The 21,266-nt window shown below is 37.2% G+C and overlaps 1 protein-coding gene across 1 annotated transcript in view; it reads left to right on the top strand.

Annotated features, from left to right (window-relative positions):
- LOC134537422 (lysosomal alpha-mannosidase-like) overlaps positions 1 to 3,942 on the top strand; it is a 173,888-nt gene extending 169,946 nt beyond the window's left edge. Inside the window, exons 16-17 of the mRNA XM_063377833.1 lie at positions 981 to 1,130; positions 3,624 to 3,942. Coding sequence (XP_063233903.1) covers positions 981 to 1,130; positions 3,624 to 3,827 — 354 coding nt within the window. The 3' untranslated portion in view covers positions 3,828 to 3,942. The remainder of the gene's footprint in view (positions 1 to 980; positions 1,131 to 3,623) is intronic.
- Positions 3,943 to 21,266: the final 17,324 nt, after the last annotated feature.

The raw sequence follows: 21,266 nt of genomic DNA, 5'->3' as shown, positions 1-21,266 counted from the left end.
GCATTACATCTCCGGACACTCATTGGCCGTAATTTTAGGCAGCTGTTTCAATCTGAGTGTTGTGGGTGTTGCACACCTACCAGGCGTCGAAATATTTCGTTCTAAATATTACATATTTTATTTTCTCGCATAAATGGTGGGTTTAGAGCAGTACAACAAGACGACCTTTTTCATTACTTTTTTAAGTGTACATTAATAATCAGAATTTAAAATAAACATTTTATTCCTACGTGTCAACAAAATTTATTGGAATGAATGGTGTTAACCTGAATTATTAATTTTATCACATAATTTTACTTCAGCATCGATATTTTCAGTGTTTGTAGAACGTTCAAATATAAATTATGGAGATTTTTGGCGTTTCATAGAAAACAGTTTCCATATTATAATTTTCAAGAAACTTTAGTTTCAACTGCTAATTGAAAAGTGTATGCAAGTCTTGGGAAGCACTTTAAACGATGTGTCGTAAATAGGTTTTTAACTTGTTTGACATTCTGTATTCTGTTTAATGTCGGCACATAGAGCACACTCAACTGGACAACTTCTGTTCATGGGCATGGCAGAAACGCACATGCGCATGTGACTTCTTCGTTAAAAATTTACATCCGTGTTGGGCACGCATTTTATTGCATTTCCATTGCTCACTAATATTTCACTCTGAACGGGTATAAAGAAGCATAACATCAATAAGAACCAAGCAAAAAGCATATTACTAAACCACTGGAGGCGGAGGTTAAGTTAATTGTTTTTGTTAAAGGTTTGATTTTTCAAAATAAGGTGAAATAACAAAAGTTATCTAAACCATTATTATGCTAAGTTACCTGTGCAGAATGTCAAATTAAAATCTCGTGGTTACTAGTTAATTGAAATAAGTGAGTGGATTATTCATTTCTGGGGCCATCCGTTCCAAAAATATTGTTAGGACTTAATGTGATATTCGATCATTATTTATTAAACGTGGTTGTGCCCTAATGTCACAGATGTCAGGCCTGAAGCTAGCGCTGCCTCGCAACGTCCACGTGCTGACCTTGGAGCCGTGGAAGGACGGCACTGTTCTCCTCCGACTGGAGCACATCTTCCAGAAGTCCGAGGACAGCTCCCTGTCGCAGGCAGTCACCGTCAACCTGCAGGTGAGCCAGAGTAGATACTGCATTGTGATCAACGTTAGCAGAGTTCTAACCCCTTTAAATGATCCCATCATACAGTTCTGTACATCACAATCGTGAGAAGACAGCCAATTTCTTTAACCTTCAAGGTCGAGGGCCACCTTTACTTTGTACAGCGCGAATCAGCCAAGGTTTTAGGAGAAATCTCGGTTGTATGAAAATTTTCCACTGACTCAAGGTAGCCATTTTCTAACTATACTTGAAACAGATAATTCTCTAGCAACATCCTAAACATCCTATTTTTTGGCCGTGATCTTGTGCCTGACTTCAAATGTTTTCGATAACCCCTTACAGAAAATTTTGTGAGTAATCAAATTAGAAATTGAAAATTAGTTTAATATCACGGTAATTTTTATAATTATATTGAGCTAAAAAAATATACCTTTAAAACTTATGCTATAAAATGTAGTTGACTCTATTTTTGGCAAAATTATCCAGGACTATTATGCCACCCACTGTTAGTCATTAACACTGTAGTTATTAACCAGAATCGTGAATTTTTTCTTCTAAGAATTTTGAACATATTCATGTGGCCATATTCTAAACCTATATATGGACTAGCAGCTTATTTTTTAAGTCTCAATCACGATTAATTTCCTCATTCCAGAATTTTGTTGAGAGAATATAATTAGTTATTTTGCTCATTAAACAAACGTAGATCCGTTTATTGAATTAGTTGGTACATGATTTATTTCTCTGTATTGAATAAGTCAGAAAAAAACTAATAAAAACATATTTCAAGAAAAATGTTGTCTCATTGTAAACGAAAACAGATTCACCAACATATATAGATTATGGAAATTTTAACCTCAGATGTAAGGCCACCCACACCAGTTCCATTTGGTAGCTTGGTAGGTGTAGTCATAGAGAGTAGCGAGTGTGCCGTGACTGTCGCAGGACAGTATAGAGAGTAGCGAGTGTGCCGTGACTGTCTCAGGACAGTATAGAGAGTAGCGAGTGTGCCGTGACTGTCGAAGGACAGTATAGAGAGTAGTGAGTGTGCCGTGACTGTCGCAGGACAGTATACAGAGTAGCGAGTGTGCCGTGACTGTCGCAGGACAGTATAGAGAGTAGCGAGTGTGCCGTGACTGTCGCAGGACAGTATAGAGAGTAGCGAGTGTGCCGTGACTGTCGCAGGACAGTATAGAGAGTAGCGAGTGTGCCGTGACTGTCGCAGGACAGTATAGAGAGAAGTGAGTGTGACGTGACTGTCGCAGGACAGTCTAGAGAGAAGTGAGTTTAACGTGACTGTCGCAGGACAGTCTAAAGAGAAGTGAGTGTGCCGTGACTCTCAAAGGACAGTCTAGAGAGTAGTGGGTGTACCGTGACTGTCGCAGGACAGTATAGAGAGTAGTGAGTGTGCCGTGACTGTCGCAGGACAGCCTAGAGAGTAGCGAGTGTGCCGTGACTGTCGCAGGACAGTATAGAGAGTAGCGAGTGTGCCGTGACTGTCGCAGGACAGTATAGAGAGTAGCGAGTGTGCCGTGACTGTCGCAGGACAGTATAGAGAGAAGTGAGTGTGCCGTGACTGTCGCAGGACAGTATAGAGAGTAGCGAGTGTGCCGTGACTGTCGCAGGACAGTATAGAGAGAAGTGAGTGTGACGTGACTGTCGCAGGACAGTCTAGAGAGAAGTGAGTTTAACGTGACTGTCGCAGGACAGTCTAAAGAGAAGTGAGTGTGCCGTGACTCTCAAAGGACAGTCTAGAGAGTAGTGAGTGTGCCGTGACTCTCAAAGGACAGTCTAGAGAGTAGTGGGTGTACCGTGACTGTCGCAGGACAGTATAGAGAGTAGTGAGTGTGCCGTGACTGTCGCAGGACAGCCTAGAGAGTAGCGAGTGTGCCGTGACTGTCGCAGGACAGTATAGAGAGTAGCGAGTGTGCCGTGACTGTCGCAGGACAGTATAGAGAGTAGCGAGTGTGCCGTGACTGTCGCAGGACAGTATAGAGAGTAGTGAGTGTGCCGTGACTGTCGCAGGACAGCCTAGAGAGTAGCGAGTGTGCCGTGACTGTCGCAGGACAGTATAGAGAGTAGCGAGTGTGCCGTGACTGTCGCAGGACAGTATAGAGAGTAGCGAGTGTGCCGTGACTGTCGCAGGACTGCCTTGAGAGTAGCGAGTGAACTGTAACAGTTGCAGGGCAGTCTAGAGAGTAGTGAGTGTGCCGTGACTGTCGCAGGACTGCCTTGAGAGTAGCGAGTGAACTGTAACAGTTGCAGGGCAGTCTAGAGAGTAGTGAGTGTGCCATGACTGTCGCAGGGCAGTCTAGAGAGTAGTGAGTGTGCCGTGACTGTCGCAGGACAGTATAGAGAGTAGTGAGTGCGCCGTGACTGTCGCAGGACAGTATAGAGAGAAGTGAGTGTGCCGTGACTGTCGCAGGGCAGTCTAGAGAGTAGTGAGTGCGCCGTGACTGTCGCAGGACAGCCTGGAGAGTAGCGAGTGTGATGTGGCTGTCGCAGGAATTTTTCTCGACCATGACGGTGGTGTCTGCGCGAGAGACGACTCTGGACGGCAACCAGTGGTTGTCGGCCACTCGGAGGATGCAGTGGCGCACTGATCCTCCCGCCGCCAGGCAGGAGGAGGCGACCTCGAGCCCCGGGGACTCTCTGGAAGTCTCCCTGCGACCCATGCAGATCAGGACCTTCGTGCTGGAGGTCAAGTGAGGAGCAGCACACGAGTGTATCGTGTTTCAAGTGTATCTCTATCGCTAGCAATTTATAAGGCTGTAAGACTTTTCAGGGAAGGTCAAGAAAAATAAAGGGTTTTTGACAATTGGCATTATTGTGTGTGTATTAATTACCTTTGTTTCATTTGAACTTATAACGTTATTCAGAAGCTGGATTATTTACACATATATTTTAACAATAAATTTATATTCTGTCAGTACCTAAGTGTGGCAATGGTAATATATTAAAAATGAATACACATATATTAGCTATACTTTGTGCAGTTTATTCATTTACAAATTTAAAATTTTGTTTCTAATAAAATTTTGTGTTACTGTTTTAGTCATTTATCTCCCGACTAGTTTAAAATTATATCCTTTTCTTTTCCTAACACATTTATCTCTGTATTCTTATGAAATCCCTAAATATCAATTTTTGTTTGTGTATTTAATACATTTATTGTATTTAATTGTAGTTTGTTTTTTAATATCAACCAGTTGAACATGATTTATTTGAAAATGTTACACTGCATTTTTTCCAACTGTAATTGTCTTGCCAATGGCTAAAATTTCTTAACTGTTCCCGACCTTGGAAAAGTACTTTGTATGCATTCTCTATAAAAAAAATCACGATTTGCAGTTGACTGGCATTTTTATTAACTGAGTCCCACGCAATGACCTTTTGGAAAAAATATAACAATCACTAGTCAATGTATGACGAAGTTACAATTGTTCGCATAACTGAAAATTCCCAAAAGATAGTTAATTTTCGTCCTGGTTAAGGCTTATCGCCAGTTAAATAGTTATAACAACTTAATTATAACTGACTTGAATAGTAACTAACTGTCGGTGAGTGGAATCCTGGAAATATTTACTCCAAATCGTTTAGGAAAACGTTCCAATCAGGATCTTTTTCTTTAATAATGTTTGCAAGTTAACTTCAAGCGCAGTAAATAATTACAAATTCAATTGAGCTCGAAATTCAGTCTGCAAACATCAAAACATTAAAAAATATATTTTCAAAAAGCTGGCCTTGGTGGACTGTCTATAAGAACTTCTGACTGTTTGCCCTATGGTAGTGAATTCATCTCCCACATAAGACATACGGGATTTTAGATTTAATCGGTTTTTAAGTCGTACGCCGTTATGTTAAATATTTGGGCAAAAAGTGGGAACATATTACCTTTAATTTTTAAATATATTATTTTATGGTTTATTTTATAAAGGATAAATTTAAGACAACGTTTTACTTATAACAAAAATACTAAGTGAATGCACGAATAATCCAAGATGGTAGACAATTCTATCTGAGTTGCATACAGAAAAGTTGGAGGCACTGAATTACAACAAAACATTTACTCATACTTAAATGAATAAGGCACAAATACAAAAATAAATAAATAAGTTAGGTATGTCGACATCAAGGTCATTAAAGACGCATGAGTAATATAGTAATGTAGAGTCTAGTGAGGCATTAGACTGGACTGCAGAGTGCCGATCAATGGTTTCCGGTTATCTTTGTCTTGCCGTTTGCCCTATAACATGAACTTTAACAATGAAGTATGATTCTTTGACAGAAATTTTTTTAGAGTGAAAATTAACAACACGAATATTTTTTAACTTAACACTCAAAAATTATATTTTATCAAATAATTAATACAATTATAATTTAATAAAAGTTTAATTAGTGTGTAATAACCTGTTCTAAAGCTGGTTTCAGTGTTTGGAGCATGGGACAGGTCAATTTTCCATTATGGATTTTGGTGTAAAAATTTATCATTTTTCATCAAAAACTAATAAAATTAAAAAATAATACAAACTTATTTCCTACGTTTAGAACTTACTTCCCTTTTAAGATAAGACTCTCATTTTTTCTCCACAAATAAATCAATGGCTTTTTATATGTTCAAAATGAAGCCTAATTCCGCAAAACAAACAATAAAAAAATTAAATTCAACCTATGGGTCCAGGTCTTGATCTTTACTTTCAATATACGATACACCGATTAAATTTTGACACATCATGCTGTAATTTTTCAAATCTATTAGAGTTTTACCTAAAATATGATACCAAAATTATAAAATATATCAGTAACAAGAAATAAAATAAAAGTATTTCTTACATCAAGGACATCGGAGTCCCCAGTTCAATCCAAACGAAAGAAAAGAAATTATTTATTAATAACAAGTAAAAAACATATAACTTGTTTTAATTATTTTGATAAAACGATTAATGTTAGAAATTTAGAAGTACTGGGTTCTTCGATACACAAAGAAGGTTCTTATGAATAAAAAAGATAGCGAAACATCCTCCCTCTGCAAACTGGCCCCCACTTTTACTATCAAGACGCATATTATCCCTGACAATGAGACGTCATAGTAGCAATATTGGCCGCCATATTGCTTGCCATGTTGAATTGTCGTGTAATAGAGTGTCCTAGTGACGATCGTCATCTTTCTTCACCTATTATCCGCCAGATCATAGTACTACTACACCAGATCGTCAAATACTTTATTGGCAGTCGTATTGTGGGTCATGTAAGCCATCATCTGAAAAATATTTAGAAAATACCTTACAGAAATTTGAAAAAATTAAAAATGTTATAAAATATATAATAACAGTTATTTCTATTGGATCCATTAAAGTACTTTTTTTTCGTACTTTGGTCAGCGTAAATATAACCTAAACATTTTTAATTCATACCATAAAATATGGACTTTTGGCCTAACTCTAAGTAAAATTACGACACGTGATTAAAATTTTAATTCACTATTTTTTAAAAAATACTCCTTATGTAAATTATATACTATTACATGTTTATATAAAAAATCGATTGAATAAACATCTACTTCTGTAGCGATTTTCAATGACTTGAGTCAAAGATACAGTCGGTTTCCCAAAGTCAGCGTCCAGCCAGACCCTTTTCTCATGTAGTCTTTTCCTTTCAGACAAAGTTTCTGAATACTGTGTTTACAGACTTATCTACTTTTTCAACATTTAAATGAAAGTATTCACAGTCTTCAAAGAACACTTTTTCACTTATTCCTCGTGTGGCTTTGATTAACTTTATAAACAGTATAACAGTAAGATATAATTTACTCCTCCATGTGTTGCAATCTCTTACGTAAGAAAATATATTCTATTTTATTTGATATAACCAAGGAAAAAATTATTTTGACGCATTTAAAGGCAATTAAATAAATGTTTACTTTAAAATTTCCACGAAATGAATTTTTTGCCAAGGAAAAAAACATTATTATTCCCTTGGAATGTTCCAAGCAAAGCCTTAGGCTTATTAGATTCACTACAACACAGCAATGAAATCGGTGATACAAATCTTCCTTATCACTAGCGCCTCTGCATGCGTGTGCTTGTCTCTCATCTAAACAGAGGAGCAGGAGGCGTATCATTGTCCACAGGCTATTTCATAGGAGGCAAGCCGGCATCACCTTTGAATTTTTTTGTATGTCTTTAAAAATTATCAATACGAGTTAACCGTATATGGCTTTTATCGCAGCGGAACTTCATAGGAGAAGGATTCTTCACTCTATTGCTCTTCTTACGTCTTTGTGAATCACGGATGAATACGAAAGACATGTTCCAGGAGCTGCAAAGAAACCATTGCAAACGAAACGTTCAGGTCCCAGACCGATAGGGAAGTTGCTACTGTTTAACTAAAATTTGGTGTCTTCTTGAGCGCATCGATGCAACGCTTTGAAGCGGAATCGTCCGCTTCGTGACGTCTGGCGCGCGCCAACCAACCTTCTTCTCCCACTCGCCCTTCTCTCCCCTTCTCAAGGGGTATGTGGTTCCTCCGCTCTGGTGCGCTGGCGGGCGCGACAACGCCTCCGGAGGGCATACAAGCAACTGCTAGCGTACATTCACTCGCTCTCCTGCGTTTTACGTTGTCCTGGATTGTTTTCGCGAGACCGATGTGGTTGCTTGCGAATCGTTATTAGTGTGGCAGTTGCGCGGCGCTCACGTCGGGAGACGCCGGCGTGATGCGACGTTAAGTACGGCGGATAATTTGTGTTGGTGCGTGGAACCGCTCCCTTAACTTCTAGTTTTGAAGTTTGATATTGAAATTATAATTTTCGACTCGCCACTAAAAATTTATTGTTTGGATCAATCTTCGTGCGTTCGCTTTCGTGTTAGCTTCGCCGTTCTTATGTTGCGTCATTTCGCACATCGGCTTGTTACGCTCGCGCGAACAGATTTCGGAGTCATGTTTTAATTTAAATATTATGGTTTTTTTGTAACGTAAATTTTGCTAGACATGTGTGTCTTAAACTTTGAGCTGAGGCATTCACATTGTTACCTTGCATTGGGCTGCTCACAATCACTGATATCCTGACTGACCCACGTTACGAATGTATATTGATTTTTTTTTTGTATGCTTTTGCATGCGCTGAAATATTTAAATTTACGTGAATCCCTGGAACGATGAATATTTCACGTTCGTATAATCACATGTTTGCATTAGCTTGTAAATGTAATCTTTACCTATATTTTTCTTTCTGGCTTTGAACACGCGGAACATTGCATTTAGTTCTTAAGTAATTACGTGTCTACGTAATGTAAACTACTGCGTAAAGTATCAATTTTTATTAGTGTGTTAATTGAAATTTTTTTCTACCACTTTAAGTCCTCTAATTTACTCATGTTTTGCAGCCTTTGCAATGTTAAGACAGTAATCATTATTTTAATCTTGTTTGTTTTCAAAGATTTTATGATACAGTCTTTTTAAAACCTTAATGTCATGATAAATTTCTTGTATCGTGTTGTAACGTTTTAGATTCGGAAAAAAACGAGCTATGTTTTGCAAAATCTATTTAGTATATATTTTCAAATTTTACTATTGCTAACTTAAACATAATCTCTTATAGCTCTGTTCCCGATAAGAGCAATGGGCCACGTCCTTGTTATTGTCGAAGCACGACATTGATCTCTACCAGCAGCCAGTTTAAGCCCTGGTAGACTCAGCTTTTATTGCGATATCTTCACTCTCTGTTGCATAGCACGATCTTCGCGCGTCTTCAAATGTCACTTCAATGAATTAGTCCAAGCAAACTGCTTGCGACTGTCTTTGCAGATGAAATTATATATGCGAGTTGGATTCTTCGGGCATTCTCTTGACACATGTATCCTAACATTACTTTTATTTATGAAAATTTCTCCATAGTGATGGCATCAAAGCTCGAAATATGTTTGGGTAAATCTCCATGGTTTAATAATCAATGATGCATTCATGAATGTCAGTACTGATGATATTGTCAACGTCTCCTCTTCTAATGAACCCGCGTTTATTAAAGTCTCCTCTATGGACGTTACTGTAGGCGATGTTTGTGAGGCTACAGTCGAGATCGTCTAGTTGTTAGAGCTGCTGCCATCGGAATCTCCGATGATTTTGGTAGATCTGTCATCAAGGTTGACATTGGAAAAGCTGATTCACTTACACTTACCTACAGGATACGTAAAGAAGCGAGTTGATCCTTATTCTTCTACAAGCAGAAAAAAATTGAAAGACAAGCTAAAGGCTGGAAATATTTTTTACTCCTATGTCAACAAGTCACATGACTTTAAATAGCTAAGAACATAACATTCCACAGCTCGAACCTTCACACATGTTGGTGCAAACTTTATGTTTATCAGGTTTGCTCCATCTGGCTAACTATGTTTTCAAATGGTTCAGTATGAATGCACGTGATTTTAATTGGCCATAAATTATGCTACAATCAGCATTTAAGACTCTTTGTGGACATTTTAATTCACCGAAAATATTATGTAATAAAGCGGGAAATACTATCTCAAACCGGTAATTTTTCTTTCAATAAAAGAAAATTTAGTGTTAGTTTCAGGATTTTTTTTTTTTGTATTTTTGGGGAAATGTTTATTAATTTTGACACCAAAATCTAAGGTTTGGGGAGAATATTGACCTTCTACCCTCTCCAGACACTTGAATTTGCGCTAGAACTGACTATTGGGCACTTCTTAGAACATTAAACGAAGAAAACATTTAAAAATAAGTCGGTGGACTGATGTTTGAGCAGCACTAAAATTTACTCATTGTAATTACGCTTACTAACTATAAAAGGGCAATACCAAAGTGAAAATAATACACTGTAAACATTGTACTTTTTACAAGGAAAATCCTTGGAAATCCTGTTGCCTACGATATCCATTGTAAAACTGCAAGACAGAGCATTGTAAAATTACGAATGGTACAAATCTGTGTTTTGTAGTTTTACAAGTGGTATCCTTGGCAACTAGGTTTCCAAAAGCATTCTTGTAAAAATACAAATTTTTTAACAGTGTACGAACCACGAGGCTTACTACAAAGCCATTTATAGTACGACAAATATATTTATGCATAAAAACCAAAGACGCCAAACCACAAATCTACTGCAGGAATATACTCACTTTGCAATTCAAAACACCATAAAATCATATTAACTCCGTATATTAATCACAAGACACATTCAGAGTTTTTTTAAAATAATTATTGGTTCAGTTACTGTAGTTTTCGTGGTTTGAGAAAAATGTAATAGAAACTAGCCAAGTATCTTCTAACCAAGTGATCACCAATAACATCAGAAAGCATGATTCCGTCTTCTTGTAGGAATGTTACAGAAAGAACTTTAGGTATCTCTACTTCGATACGATCCCTTTTATAAATCATGATACATCACCAAACTATAGACGCACACATCTAAATATAAAGTCACACAAATTGATATGCTTCTACGCACAAATCGAAAAACTACCCTACAAACAAATTTACGTACATCGACAGACATCCCTACATTCACTAGCCAAAATTAGCACACAGCAACACACAATTCAACGCATCGTAGCATTGTGATGTGTTTCAATAGTTGACGATGTGTGTTGATTTGTTCGTAAAAATATATAATTTTAATTGCTATATCAATTTATGGTTGCCTTAAAAATTGATTATGCATTGCCGTAAATAAAAACTAAACGGAAAAATTGTTTTTATTTTAAGGTATTTATATTTACAGCTAGATGTAAAGGCTAAATATTTGCATATTAATGGTATGCGTGACTTTCATGACATTTTATAATATTTTAAAACCTAAAATTTGAATGTCTTTCCATCACTTGATCAAGAGAATGGAAAAATAATAATAAAATCGTTTAGTGATACTATTTACACTCACTTGTAAACACTGACTTTAAAAATAATACTAGTTATTTATTTAATAAACAGATTTGTTTAAAATGCATACATTTTTTTCTATAAATTATATATATGTATCTACTTACATAGGAACATATATATAACGAAACGTAACTTTGATAAAGAAAACCTCTACTATGAACTCACATGGATGAATGTACACATATGTACGGCATCATGATTGCACCTACAGCCTATGTAAGAAGCCAGCACATTGGCACCCTGAATACACCTTTTAAAGTATCCAGCCTGGTTGCGATTAGCCAGCTGTGCTGTGCTGTGCTGCGCTCTAGCGGCGGCGCCAGAGGTTAATTTATTGGATAGTGTCACCACTTTACGCGTGTTCCAGTTAATTGGCGATGATGGCAAGTGCAAAGAAAAATTTATATAAATAAAAAAGCCCTATGTTTGCAAAAAAAACCATAAAAGTATTGTTACGAACGTGACATTGGCCGGGACACGAGCAGGTGCAGAGCTGGCTGGTTACTGCCGCAATATGATATGTGCCGCGCGCGCCTGGAAGATAACAAGGATTGTCGCTTTCCCCCCTCCTTCCCAACACTCCCTGCGCGGCGCCCTGCATTTGAGACGTAACTGACACCGGACAGCTGGGAGTTGCGCGAGCCGCCGACATGTGTTTCGAGAGATTTCTACCGTCGTGTCGGCGTGGACTGACGCGACTGGCCCCGGGCGCTCTCGTGAGTTCTGGAATTTCGCTGGGGCCTATATATATATGCCCGAGGACGCCGATAGTCAGTCAGTTGAGTTCGGAGTGATCAGTCGGGAGTTCTCCCGCGGCGGAGTTTCCGGGCGATAGAGTCGCGGGCGCGGCGGAGTCCCGAGCGAAGTTGCGAGTGAGAAGTCGAGCGGATCCTCGGCGAAGGCAAGTGTCGGCTGCGGCGGAGTGTGGCGACGGAGTCCCGCGGCGGAGTGTGGCGACGGAGTCCCGCGGCGGAGACCCACGAGGGGTGCTGCGGCGAGAGTTGCGCCAGAGGTGCGGCCCAGCGAGGTGTGTGGAACGAGTGACTGGGGAATAAACATTTCTTTAAGTGTAATTAATTATTTCTCATTTTAGAAGATTATTTGTAAGTGACATAAGTAGTGGCAATAAATAAAACTGTGTGTGAAATAAAATCTTTAATAGGGCTATCCTTTACGAACCCGGCAGCAAAATCGTAACAGTATTAAAAACTTCGATTCAACATGTTATTAAATGGGAAAATAACTGGCAATATATGGTAGTGTACTGTAAGTACGGTTTAGTGATATTTAGTGATTTTTTTAAGTTTCGACAAAATGTAATATAGGAAAAAGTAAAAAAAAAAAAAATAGAATTTTGGATTACATTGAAACTAACATAACCTAAACCTCAGCATTCTGATGCCTTTACACTGAACATAAAAGGCAAGACGAAATGCCAGGAAATCTATCTACACATTAAAACAAATTACCAATCTTTGGAATATCTAAAAAGTCTTGTTTAAAGAATGTGTTTGCCACATTACCTGTTGTTCTATAGTATGGCCGTTGAAAATAAATATTCAAAAAACATTAGTATTGCCGACGGAGATGCAGTCTAATCCAAACTACTGACATTTTACGTGGCACAAAACCTCAACAGGTAAAAATACCAACTCCAGCATGTTTATTAGTTGCTATACGAAAATAATATTTAATTTCTTGATAACATTTAAGACAGTAGAAGAATTACGCCATTAAAATGTGTTTGATGAGAACATCGAGGACAAGATGTAGCTGCCGCTGTCCAGGTAAATAAATATTACGAATATTAGAATTGTCAAAATAATATAAAAACAAATTGACTCGTATAAACATAGAGGAGTTGAAGGCCGTATTTGCTACTTGACAAAAAGCTCCGTTTTACGCCTCTTTAAAAACATACTACGATAAAAGTAAATTTTTATTCGAACACGCAATTTTAAATTTGAATTAACTTACTGAAGTGTTATGTTAGTGAGCAATCTTATTTGTCCGTTATATTATGCATTTACTAAATAATTTAATTTATTCTAAAAAGGTTAAATTTTCTTATAATATTCAATTAATTTTTATAAGGTTCTTAAGTAGGCTACCAGAGATATAAATCTGGAACTTAATTAATCTCAACCTTGTTAATACATATTATTATTGTAGCCCCAAACACGTGATATAGAATACCTGGAGGCCTGGCTGCCCAAGCTACACACAGCTGACACACGGACACTGCACCGACTACAGTTACTGCACCAGAGGCTGCAGTGAGAGCAGCGAGGGTGACAGAGGCTGGAGAGAGGCGCCTTGCCAACAAGAGACGAGCTGAAGAACTACAAGCAGTGAGGCATCTGGAAGAATGACATTATTGTGCGTCAGGCTCCCGAGAGATGATATTGGTGAGGCATCTTAAAACTAGTCTCGGCAAATGTATCTCATCAACGTCTTCCTTATTTTAAACATATATGGAAAAGCCTACATGGGAAAAAAGAGCAAGCACATCACGCACTGTATCTTTTGAGTTTTCCCTCTAAGGTGATCTGGAAACCACTGTCCCCCTAACGAATATAATTTGTATGAAGGACAAATCTTATCTATGTGATGACAGGTGTTTCCCTAGATATATGTATATCTACGAGTATTTATACATCACAATCGAGAATTTCCATTCTCATAAATATTTTTTTCTCAAAAAAAAATTAATATAAATAACTAATTTTATTTTACAAATAAAATCTGCAAATACATTGTTGATTGTAAATAAATTCAATTTCATTTGAAATAACCTTATAACCTCGCTCATGCCGTGCTTCGCCTGGCCGAGAGACACTTCCTCTGCTAATCCCCTCTCTTTACTTTGGCAAAGTAACGTTTCCCTTCGCGCCTGCGCACTGTGGTAAGTTTTACGGTGATGTTACGGGTCTTGAATAATGAACTGGTTTCCTCTTCGAGTAGACCTCGACCTGGCAGCATGCAGCAATAAAGTTTTTATTCGAGATAATTATTATAATATTTTTTTCAACCCTGCTTAAATGAAAATTCCTGTTTTGGATTTGCTGCTTGTTTGGCTATGTAGTGCCTCGTTAACTTTGCTTTGATTTACTTGTTCTTGGGCACGAGTGTGTTTATCTCTGTAGAAAATTTCAGTAATTTTTGCTCACACTCATGTTAACTTTGCTTGATCCTTTTTTGTTACGAGCCAAGCCTACTAGGCGTAACGTAATTTTGTATGGTAGTCTTTCTGGGTGGCTGTGTGAACTTTTAAGTATTAAGACTCATATTGACTGCATTTTGTTTTGCCTATGTATGGCCACTTTCTTGTATGTCATATTTCTGCGTGGGTTTGCATTGCCTAGTAACCCTTGCAGTTTATGTGGGACTGACATTTTTGCTTGAAATGTTGTGTTCGTTTGAGGTCGTCTAGTTGTTGTTGTCTAGGTCTTGATATACGGGTTTACGTAGAGTCCACAGGGACATGTTCAAAATAACGACGTTGCACGAGGAATAAGTTCAAGGCCATTGTATTTACGTATTTTTCATTGTGATAACACCTACAACACGTCTAGAAAGGAGATAAGTTTGATTGCATTCAAAGTTGTTGCTAGTATTTTCGTGGTTACCTTTGTTTAATGGCATCGCTAGGATTTAACTGTTAGAAATTCAGCTGCCTTATGTTACATTTGCGATAAATGGTGAATTTGTTGTATGAAATAAACGTACTTACTTTGCCAGGCACATTCGTACCATACCTGTCATGTCATGTATTCTGTTTAAACAAGCATTGAAATAATTGTTTCAGGGCATTGAATGAAATTCTATCTACACTAAGTACTTGTTAACTGCATTTTCTGTCATGTGCACGCTTTGTGTTACATGATTGAATGCCTACATTGTTATATGTGCACCCTTTCGGTGAATATTTTTTCTTCAATTTTTTTTTTGTAAATAAAAAAATGTTTAAAAATGTTACATTTGGCATGTTGCTTATGTTTACCTACTTCATAGACGTAAGCAGAATACATTTTGTAGTCACATGGGTAACACTCACATTATCTCGTTTTTGAAACCTTGAGAAGAGGAATCAAGAGCTCGGGATTAGAACCCACGATGTGTCACACCCACTTCGCCCTGCTTTCAAGAGTAAAAGTTCTTCTTAGTTATAATGTAAAAAATATATATTTGAATCTTAGGATTTTTTTATGGATCAATCCTAAGAATTGCCAACGTTTTAAAAAAAGTATCGTTTTATAGGCTTGATTACATTCGTTAAAAATTAATATATGCAAATAATATATAAGTTGTTTTCCATAAAACAAATTACGTAATATATTTTTGAATTTATGCTTATGGGCGTTATGAAAAAAAGAGATTGTATTTTTACGATGCCAGAACACCATGTAACATAATTTTCATAGGATGAAAGAGGCTACATACAAAAAAAACTACATAAAAATAAAACTATATATTTGCTTCTAATTCTTATATTTTAGTGATAGATTTTGAATAATGGTCCGTATAATAAGTAACTTTTTTTTTTCGAACATTAGTGATCGAACTTGTGTTTATAAACTTTTGAAGTGAACCCTCTTTACTGAGCGGGCAGCAAATTTTCGAGCGTTACGAAAAATCCCGATCGCAAGGTACGTGAAGAAGGGGGGGGGGGGGGGTAGAGGAGGAAAGTGCGTCAGCGGCGACGTCACTCCAAAGCATTCACTACCCGTCGAATGGGAAGACGGCAAGGTGAGAAGGGGGATAGGAACGTAGCGTAATATCCTATATGCTAGTTGTAACGGCCGGATTATGACACGGCAGGGGAGAGGTATAAATGACGCAGCAATGATGCTACGGAATTCTCGTAACGCTGCTCACAAACCAGGTCGGCCAATCCATGCCAGACTTTCGGGAAAGAAGTGGCACAAAGCTGCCAGCTGTCGGCCGCGCCGCGAAAAGTCACCACACCACTCGTCCCAGAAAATACAGCAACGTGCGCATTCCTACAAGCGCAGCCGAAACCTAATTACTGAACCTGATTGTCACAAACAGCGCACTAGGACTGCAAGAGGGATCGAAACAACTCCTCGTCAAAGGACAATGAACCTAAAAATTTTCTACTCAGAGACAATATTAATATTGAATGGCAAGTATTTATTAAATTTGTTATCTGATTTATTTATATTTTTTTCATATATATTTATAATATCACTACTTCCCTTTTATTACTTTATTTCCTAAACTATTTGTATGGAAAATTAAAGTTAGTTTTTTATCACGCCAAGTAAGTTTATCTTCTAACGTACGTACGCACATATTTTTATTTTACTATCAAGTGATACCACAAACAATAACGATAACACTGCCGAAGAAAACAATATATTATACTATTTAATTGGTAATGCGTCTCGAGCTATGCCCCTAAGTGATCCAGAGACAACCGCATGAAAATACGGTTAACGCGCAGGATGAATAAAATATGATCACACTATTAAAAATACAACTTATAAACCAACATTTGAAACTTACTAAACTATTCCACAAGAATATAATTGGTACATTTATCACTATGGGAAGACTAAACTCAGAAATTACTCCTCTGGTGCACCAGTTTACTTGCACTTACCATAAAAACACTAGCATTTATATAAATACTAAAATTAACTGCCGCATACCTAATATAGTTGGTTAATAAGTTATTTAAACTAACTATGAAAAAGTGTATCACAGAATAAATGGTTGGCGTGCGAAAAATATTACATTACTTAAAACTATATCTAATAAGGTTGATGAATTTTTTGGTACATTAAGTACTTACAGAAATCTGCCCAAATCTTTGGCACACTGAAAAACTCTGAGTTACTAAATGGTGCTCTGGAATACTTAGTTTTCAGCGCCAAATTTATATTACGAACTGCAGGCCGCCAGATCTAAGAGCAGATGCTTTGAGTTTGTTACGCAGTTAACTTCGCAAGTTTTGGATAAAAGTTCTCAGTGTTACTTACAGACACAACACAGCATGGGCGCAAATCTGTAAGATTTCCAGGGGAGGCCGTAAATTCTGTGGTTTAAGAATTTTGCGCTAGAGGTCAACCAAACAAGTCTTCTCTGGATGATAAGATCGTATGTTGTACACTTTATTTTTACGTAAGTGATATTAACAATAAAGCAGAGCAACATATGTTTTAGTAATTATTAATTAATGACTATAAGAAGTGATCTCTAAAACATTTTTGAATAATTTGCTAACCAAAATACATAAACTGTCCATGAAAAAATCTATAAAAATAATATACGTGAGGAGGAACATGGATTTGAATATAATTCAAATAGATAACACCCCCACCCATACATTACCATTTTCCAAAAGTGTTTATTCTAATTTCAGATCTTGAAGCAAAATCTTTAGCTAATTCATGTAAACTAAGTTCATCCAAACGACTTTTGTGAACATGACACACAGTCACTGAGTTGAGACGGGTTTGAGTCACTTTGTTGGGTTTTTTATGCCTCATCACATAATTACTGCGATTCAAATGCTGTTAGTGAAATTCTTTGTTCACAGTTTTTGATGCGCCCTAAAATCCCATAGCGCTAAAGCTAATAAACGGATCAACATCAAATGAACGATCGAATCATATTAAAACCCTTAAAGACTATTTTATTTAGTAAAGGCATCAACCAGGTAAAAAAAAAAAAAAAAACTTAATGACACAAATGAAAAATCTCGGAGATAGAACTATGAGATTTATCCTACAGCTAATTGAACCACATACATTTCTCGGCTTATATTTAGTATAATCAGTATTTTGGCAGTGAAATATTAAGTTAAAATATGCCGCTTGATTAGTTATTAAAGAGACGCGTTTGCTTCCTTATTAACTTAAATACGGATGTGTAACGTTTCAATACTTCTTTCTCACTCTTACTTCTGTTTACTCGTGCAGTGTTGCAGTTATCAAATGACAAATGTTATAAAGTGATTATCGGCCATGAATTGTGAAAGTTATCGTTTGATAATAAAAGGGGAGTGATTTTAAATTCCATATTGACGAGGAAAAAAAAATTATTCCCTGTATATTCACATGTAACGTACAGAGCAGCTAACCTTGCAGAATGGAGATGAGCTAAAAAAATTCCAGAAAATGGTATATAAGTTTCAGTTCGTAAATAAACTAAATTCTGCTAAAGTATTAAATTCTGTTAAAGTATTAAGTTGTTTATTTACTGGAAAAAATAACGTTACATTATCACTTGAATAAAATATATTACCTAAATAATAGTCACTACTTATAAAACAATCAAGCTTACCAGGTGAGAATCAGATTCTGTTTTCCGTTTCTTCTGCGTGACGAACTTATCCATGTTGATGTTTGCCAAGAAAGCAGAAGACTGGCGCACACGAGAGCAAAACCACTTTAAAAACAGACTACCTGAAACCTATAATACTGTCGTTTCAGAGTACAAGGTAGTGTGGGTAACAATGGGGAGGAAATGCTAACGGAACCCTACCCTAGCTTCATCCTTTGGAATGAACGGTTTCTAGGAATTAAGGGTTTCAAAGTTCTCACTGGAAAACTCCATACCATGGCTTTCGCAGAAGGGGTAGGGGAAAATAACTACGGAACTCGAAGGTAGGAATGTAAAGCATGTCAAAGTGTCTGTCTTCGTTGTAAATAATAATCTGATATATATGTATATATGTATATACATAAATATATATGTTGTGTACACCATTAACTTTAAAATCAAGAAATGTGCCCCCCCAAGGAGGGGCCCATTAATTCCAGGGGGGGCCCGGGCCCCCCTGGCCCCCCCTGGGATCTACGCGCATGCAACACAGGGTAAAAATTTCCAATGAATTATTTTGCTGTCGTACAATAAAATTAGTTCAGTTCCCAAACGATTAAGACGTTAACAGCGTTCAAAAATGCTTTGGCTAGTTTCAAAATGATAGTTGCAAGAGCAAACTAAATGTCACTGGTGGACGCCTCAACACACAGCTCTACAAAAATCTCTTTACGAAGAATCCCACAAATTTGTCTCTAAACGTTTTAGAAAGGTCTCCCAAATAATACAAAAGACCTGGGCAGAAGGCAGAACTGTCTAGGGACCTAAAGCCAGCTAAAATCAGCAACACTGAAAATAAAACTTCCCAAAGGGCATCCTTATGGCGCTGCAAACCCTTAGTTAATTTGGTCGTGCTGCAGGATGAAGGCCACTCGTACCTTGGTGACGCGCATGCAGCCGCAAACAAGTCATCGGAAGGGTAACTCTGTACAGCACTGTCCACTAATGTTCCGCACAGCAGTCTACCACAAAGAGTTGTGTGTGAACCCATCGAAACTTGGGGGAACAATAATATTGCATTGATTGAAGGAAAGTTTCGCGAGGCTAAAGTTTTAAATGTTCAGTTGAAATACCCGCTCGGTGCTCTAACTCTCACTCGTGAGCTCGCTGACGGCGACCGTGCTCGAGGTCCCCAGGTTCCACGCGGCGGGTCAGCTCTATGGCCACCGGAGGGGGGGGGGGGGAGGGGTGCGGGCAGCGCCGAGGCCTGCTCGGGGGAACTCCTCGCTCCCACTTAGTAGCATCGAGCCGACCGTGGCGCCGCACCGCGCCCAGGCAACAAATCAGGAGGGCTCGATAATCTCGCCACACGAGTCCAATGAGCGTGCCAAATTACGATCTTACATCAATTCGAAAAAACCATAATAGTCCACTTGGCTATCAAGCAAATATTTTAAATGCAAAAAAATTCTGGCTACTGAAAAAAATAATTAAGAATAACTAAAGCAATTAAAAATTAAGGAACGGAATCACTATGGTCTGGTATAGTAAAATACCAAAGAATACAAGAGCACCTATAAAAATAGACTTGAAAAACTTTATAAACACAATTTCTGTCACTAAAATTTACAATAAAAAGTTTTTATTACATGGACCAGTATTCAATATAAATCACTAAAGTTTAAGATTTAAAAGCAAATATATAATTGTTATTTGAATGTAGCTTTTTTTTTGTAAGTATCCTTTTTTTAATCCTGTGAAAATTTCTTTGCATGGTGCGCGCGCATCTTAAAACTTAACTCTCGTTATTTTTTTGCAAAGTGCCTAAAGAAGTATAGCTTCAATAATTTAGTGTATATTAAATTAAAGGGTTTGTTGTGTTCATCAATTTTTAAAGGGTAGGCCTACCTTAGGTTCCTTACAACCACCTAGTGGAAAAATGTTTAGTAGAAAGAAATAACATTTGTGTTGTTGGCAGGATTTTTACACAAGGGCTCCTACTTCTTATGCCGGATTCGAGGCAAGCACCACGAAGTCCGTGATGTAATTTTATATACATTAAACATTATAATTAGATTTGTCTTATTCTCGTTACTATTTGTTAAATTATTGGTTATTATTATATAATATTTTTAAGCACAAAAGACAGAAAACCTACTTGTAGCATTCGATTCGCGATGATAGTTAAATCTCAATTATATAAATAATTTTATTAAATAATATTTCAGAAACAGTTTTATATCCATAATTTTAACTTTATTCAGTTTGCTATAGCATGAATACATAAAAGTTGTGTTATTTAAGATTGTAAAAATTGGACCAATAACAAAAGAACTTCTACCATTAACAGCTATATCTTCAAGGTCGGCGCAATGGTTGTATGGGTAAAGGTACTGTTCTACATTGAAAGTATAAGTGTCGTATATTTGAATCTGCCCTACTCAGAGATGTTTTAACTTATTTTAAAAAAATTAACGAAACCTTTTAAGGATAACGTAAAGCGAATTTTACAATGGTACTAGCAAAAACCGAAAACAACTATATAATAGTTACCGAAGAGGATACATTAGCATACTTTAGTACATAACTATTGAAAAATCAGGCAGGATTAAAGACCTAGAAGACGACTGTAACCGAAGATGGTAGACGAGCTCCCGACTGTAGGCATCGAGCGACGGACGCGCCTGAAAATAGGCGAATCCTTTCAAATCGCAAACCGAAACTGATTAATCCACTCATTCGTAGTCCCAAAAGAATAACGTTTGGCTAAAATAATTGGCTAATTCCTACAAATTTTAAGCAAATTAATTAATTAAGTTAGTTCTTTAACTCATGAGTGAAGGTCAAAGAAACAATAACAATTAAGAGATATAAAATAATTTTCTTTATATCAGCAAAAGTGAAGATGGTAGGTATTATCTCCTTATCTTGAAGAGTTTATGTTTGATAGGTGTGCTCCCAGTG

This window comes from Bacillus rossius, chromosome 1 (genome assembly GCF_032445375.1).
Source record: "Bacillus rossius redtenbacheri isolate Brsri chromosome 1, Brsri_v3, whole genome shotgun sequence".
Lineage (NCBI taxonomy): Eukaryota > Metazoa > Arthropoda > Insecta > Phasmatodea > Bacillidae > Bacillus > Bacillus rossius.
The sequence above is the reverse complement of the archived record's forward strand: the minus strand, read 5'-3'. Positions and strand labels throughout refer to the sequence as shown.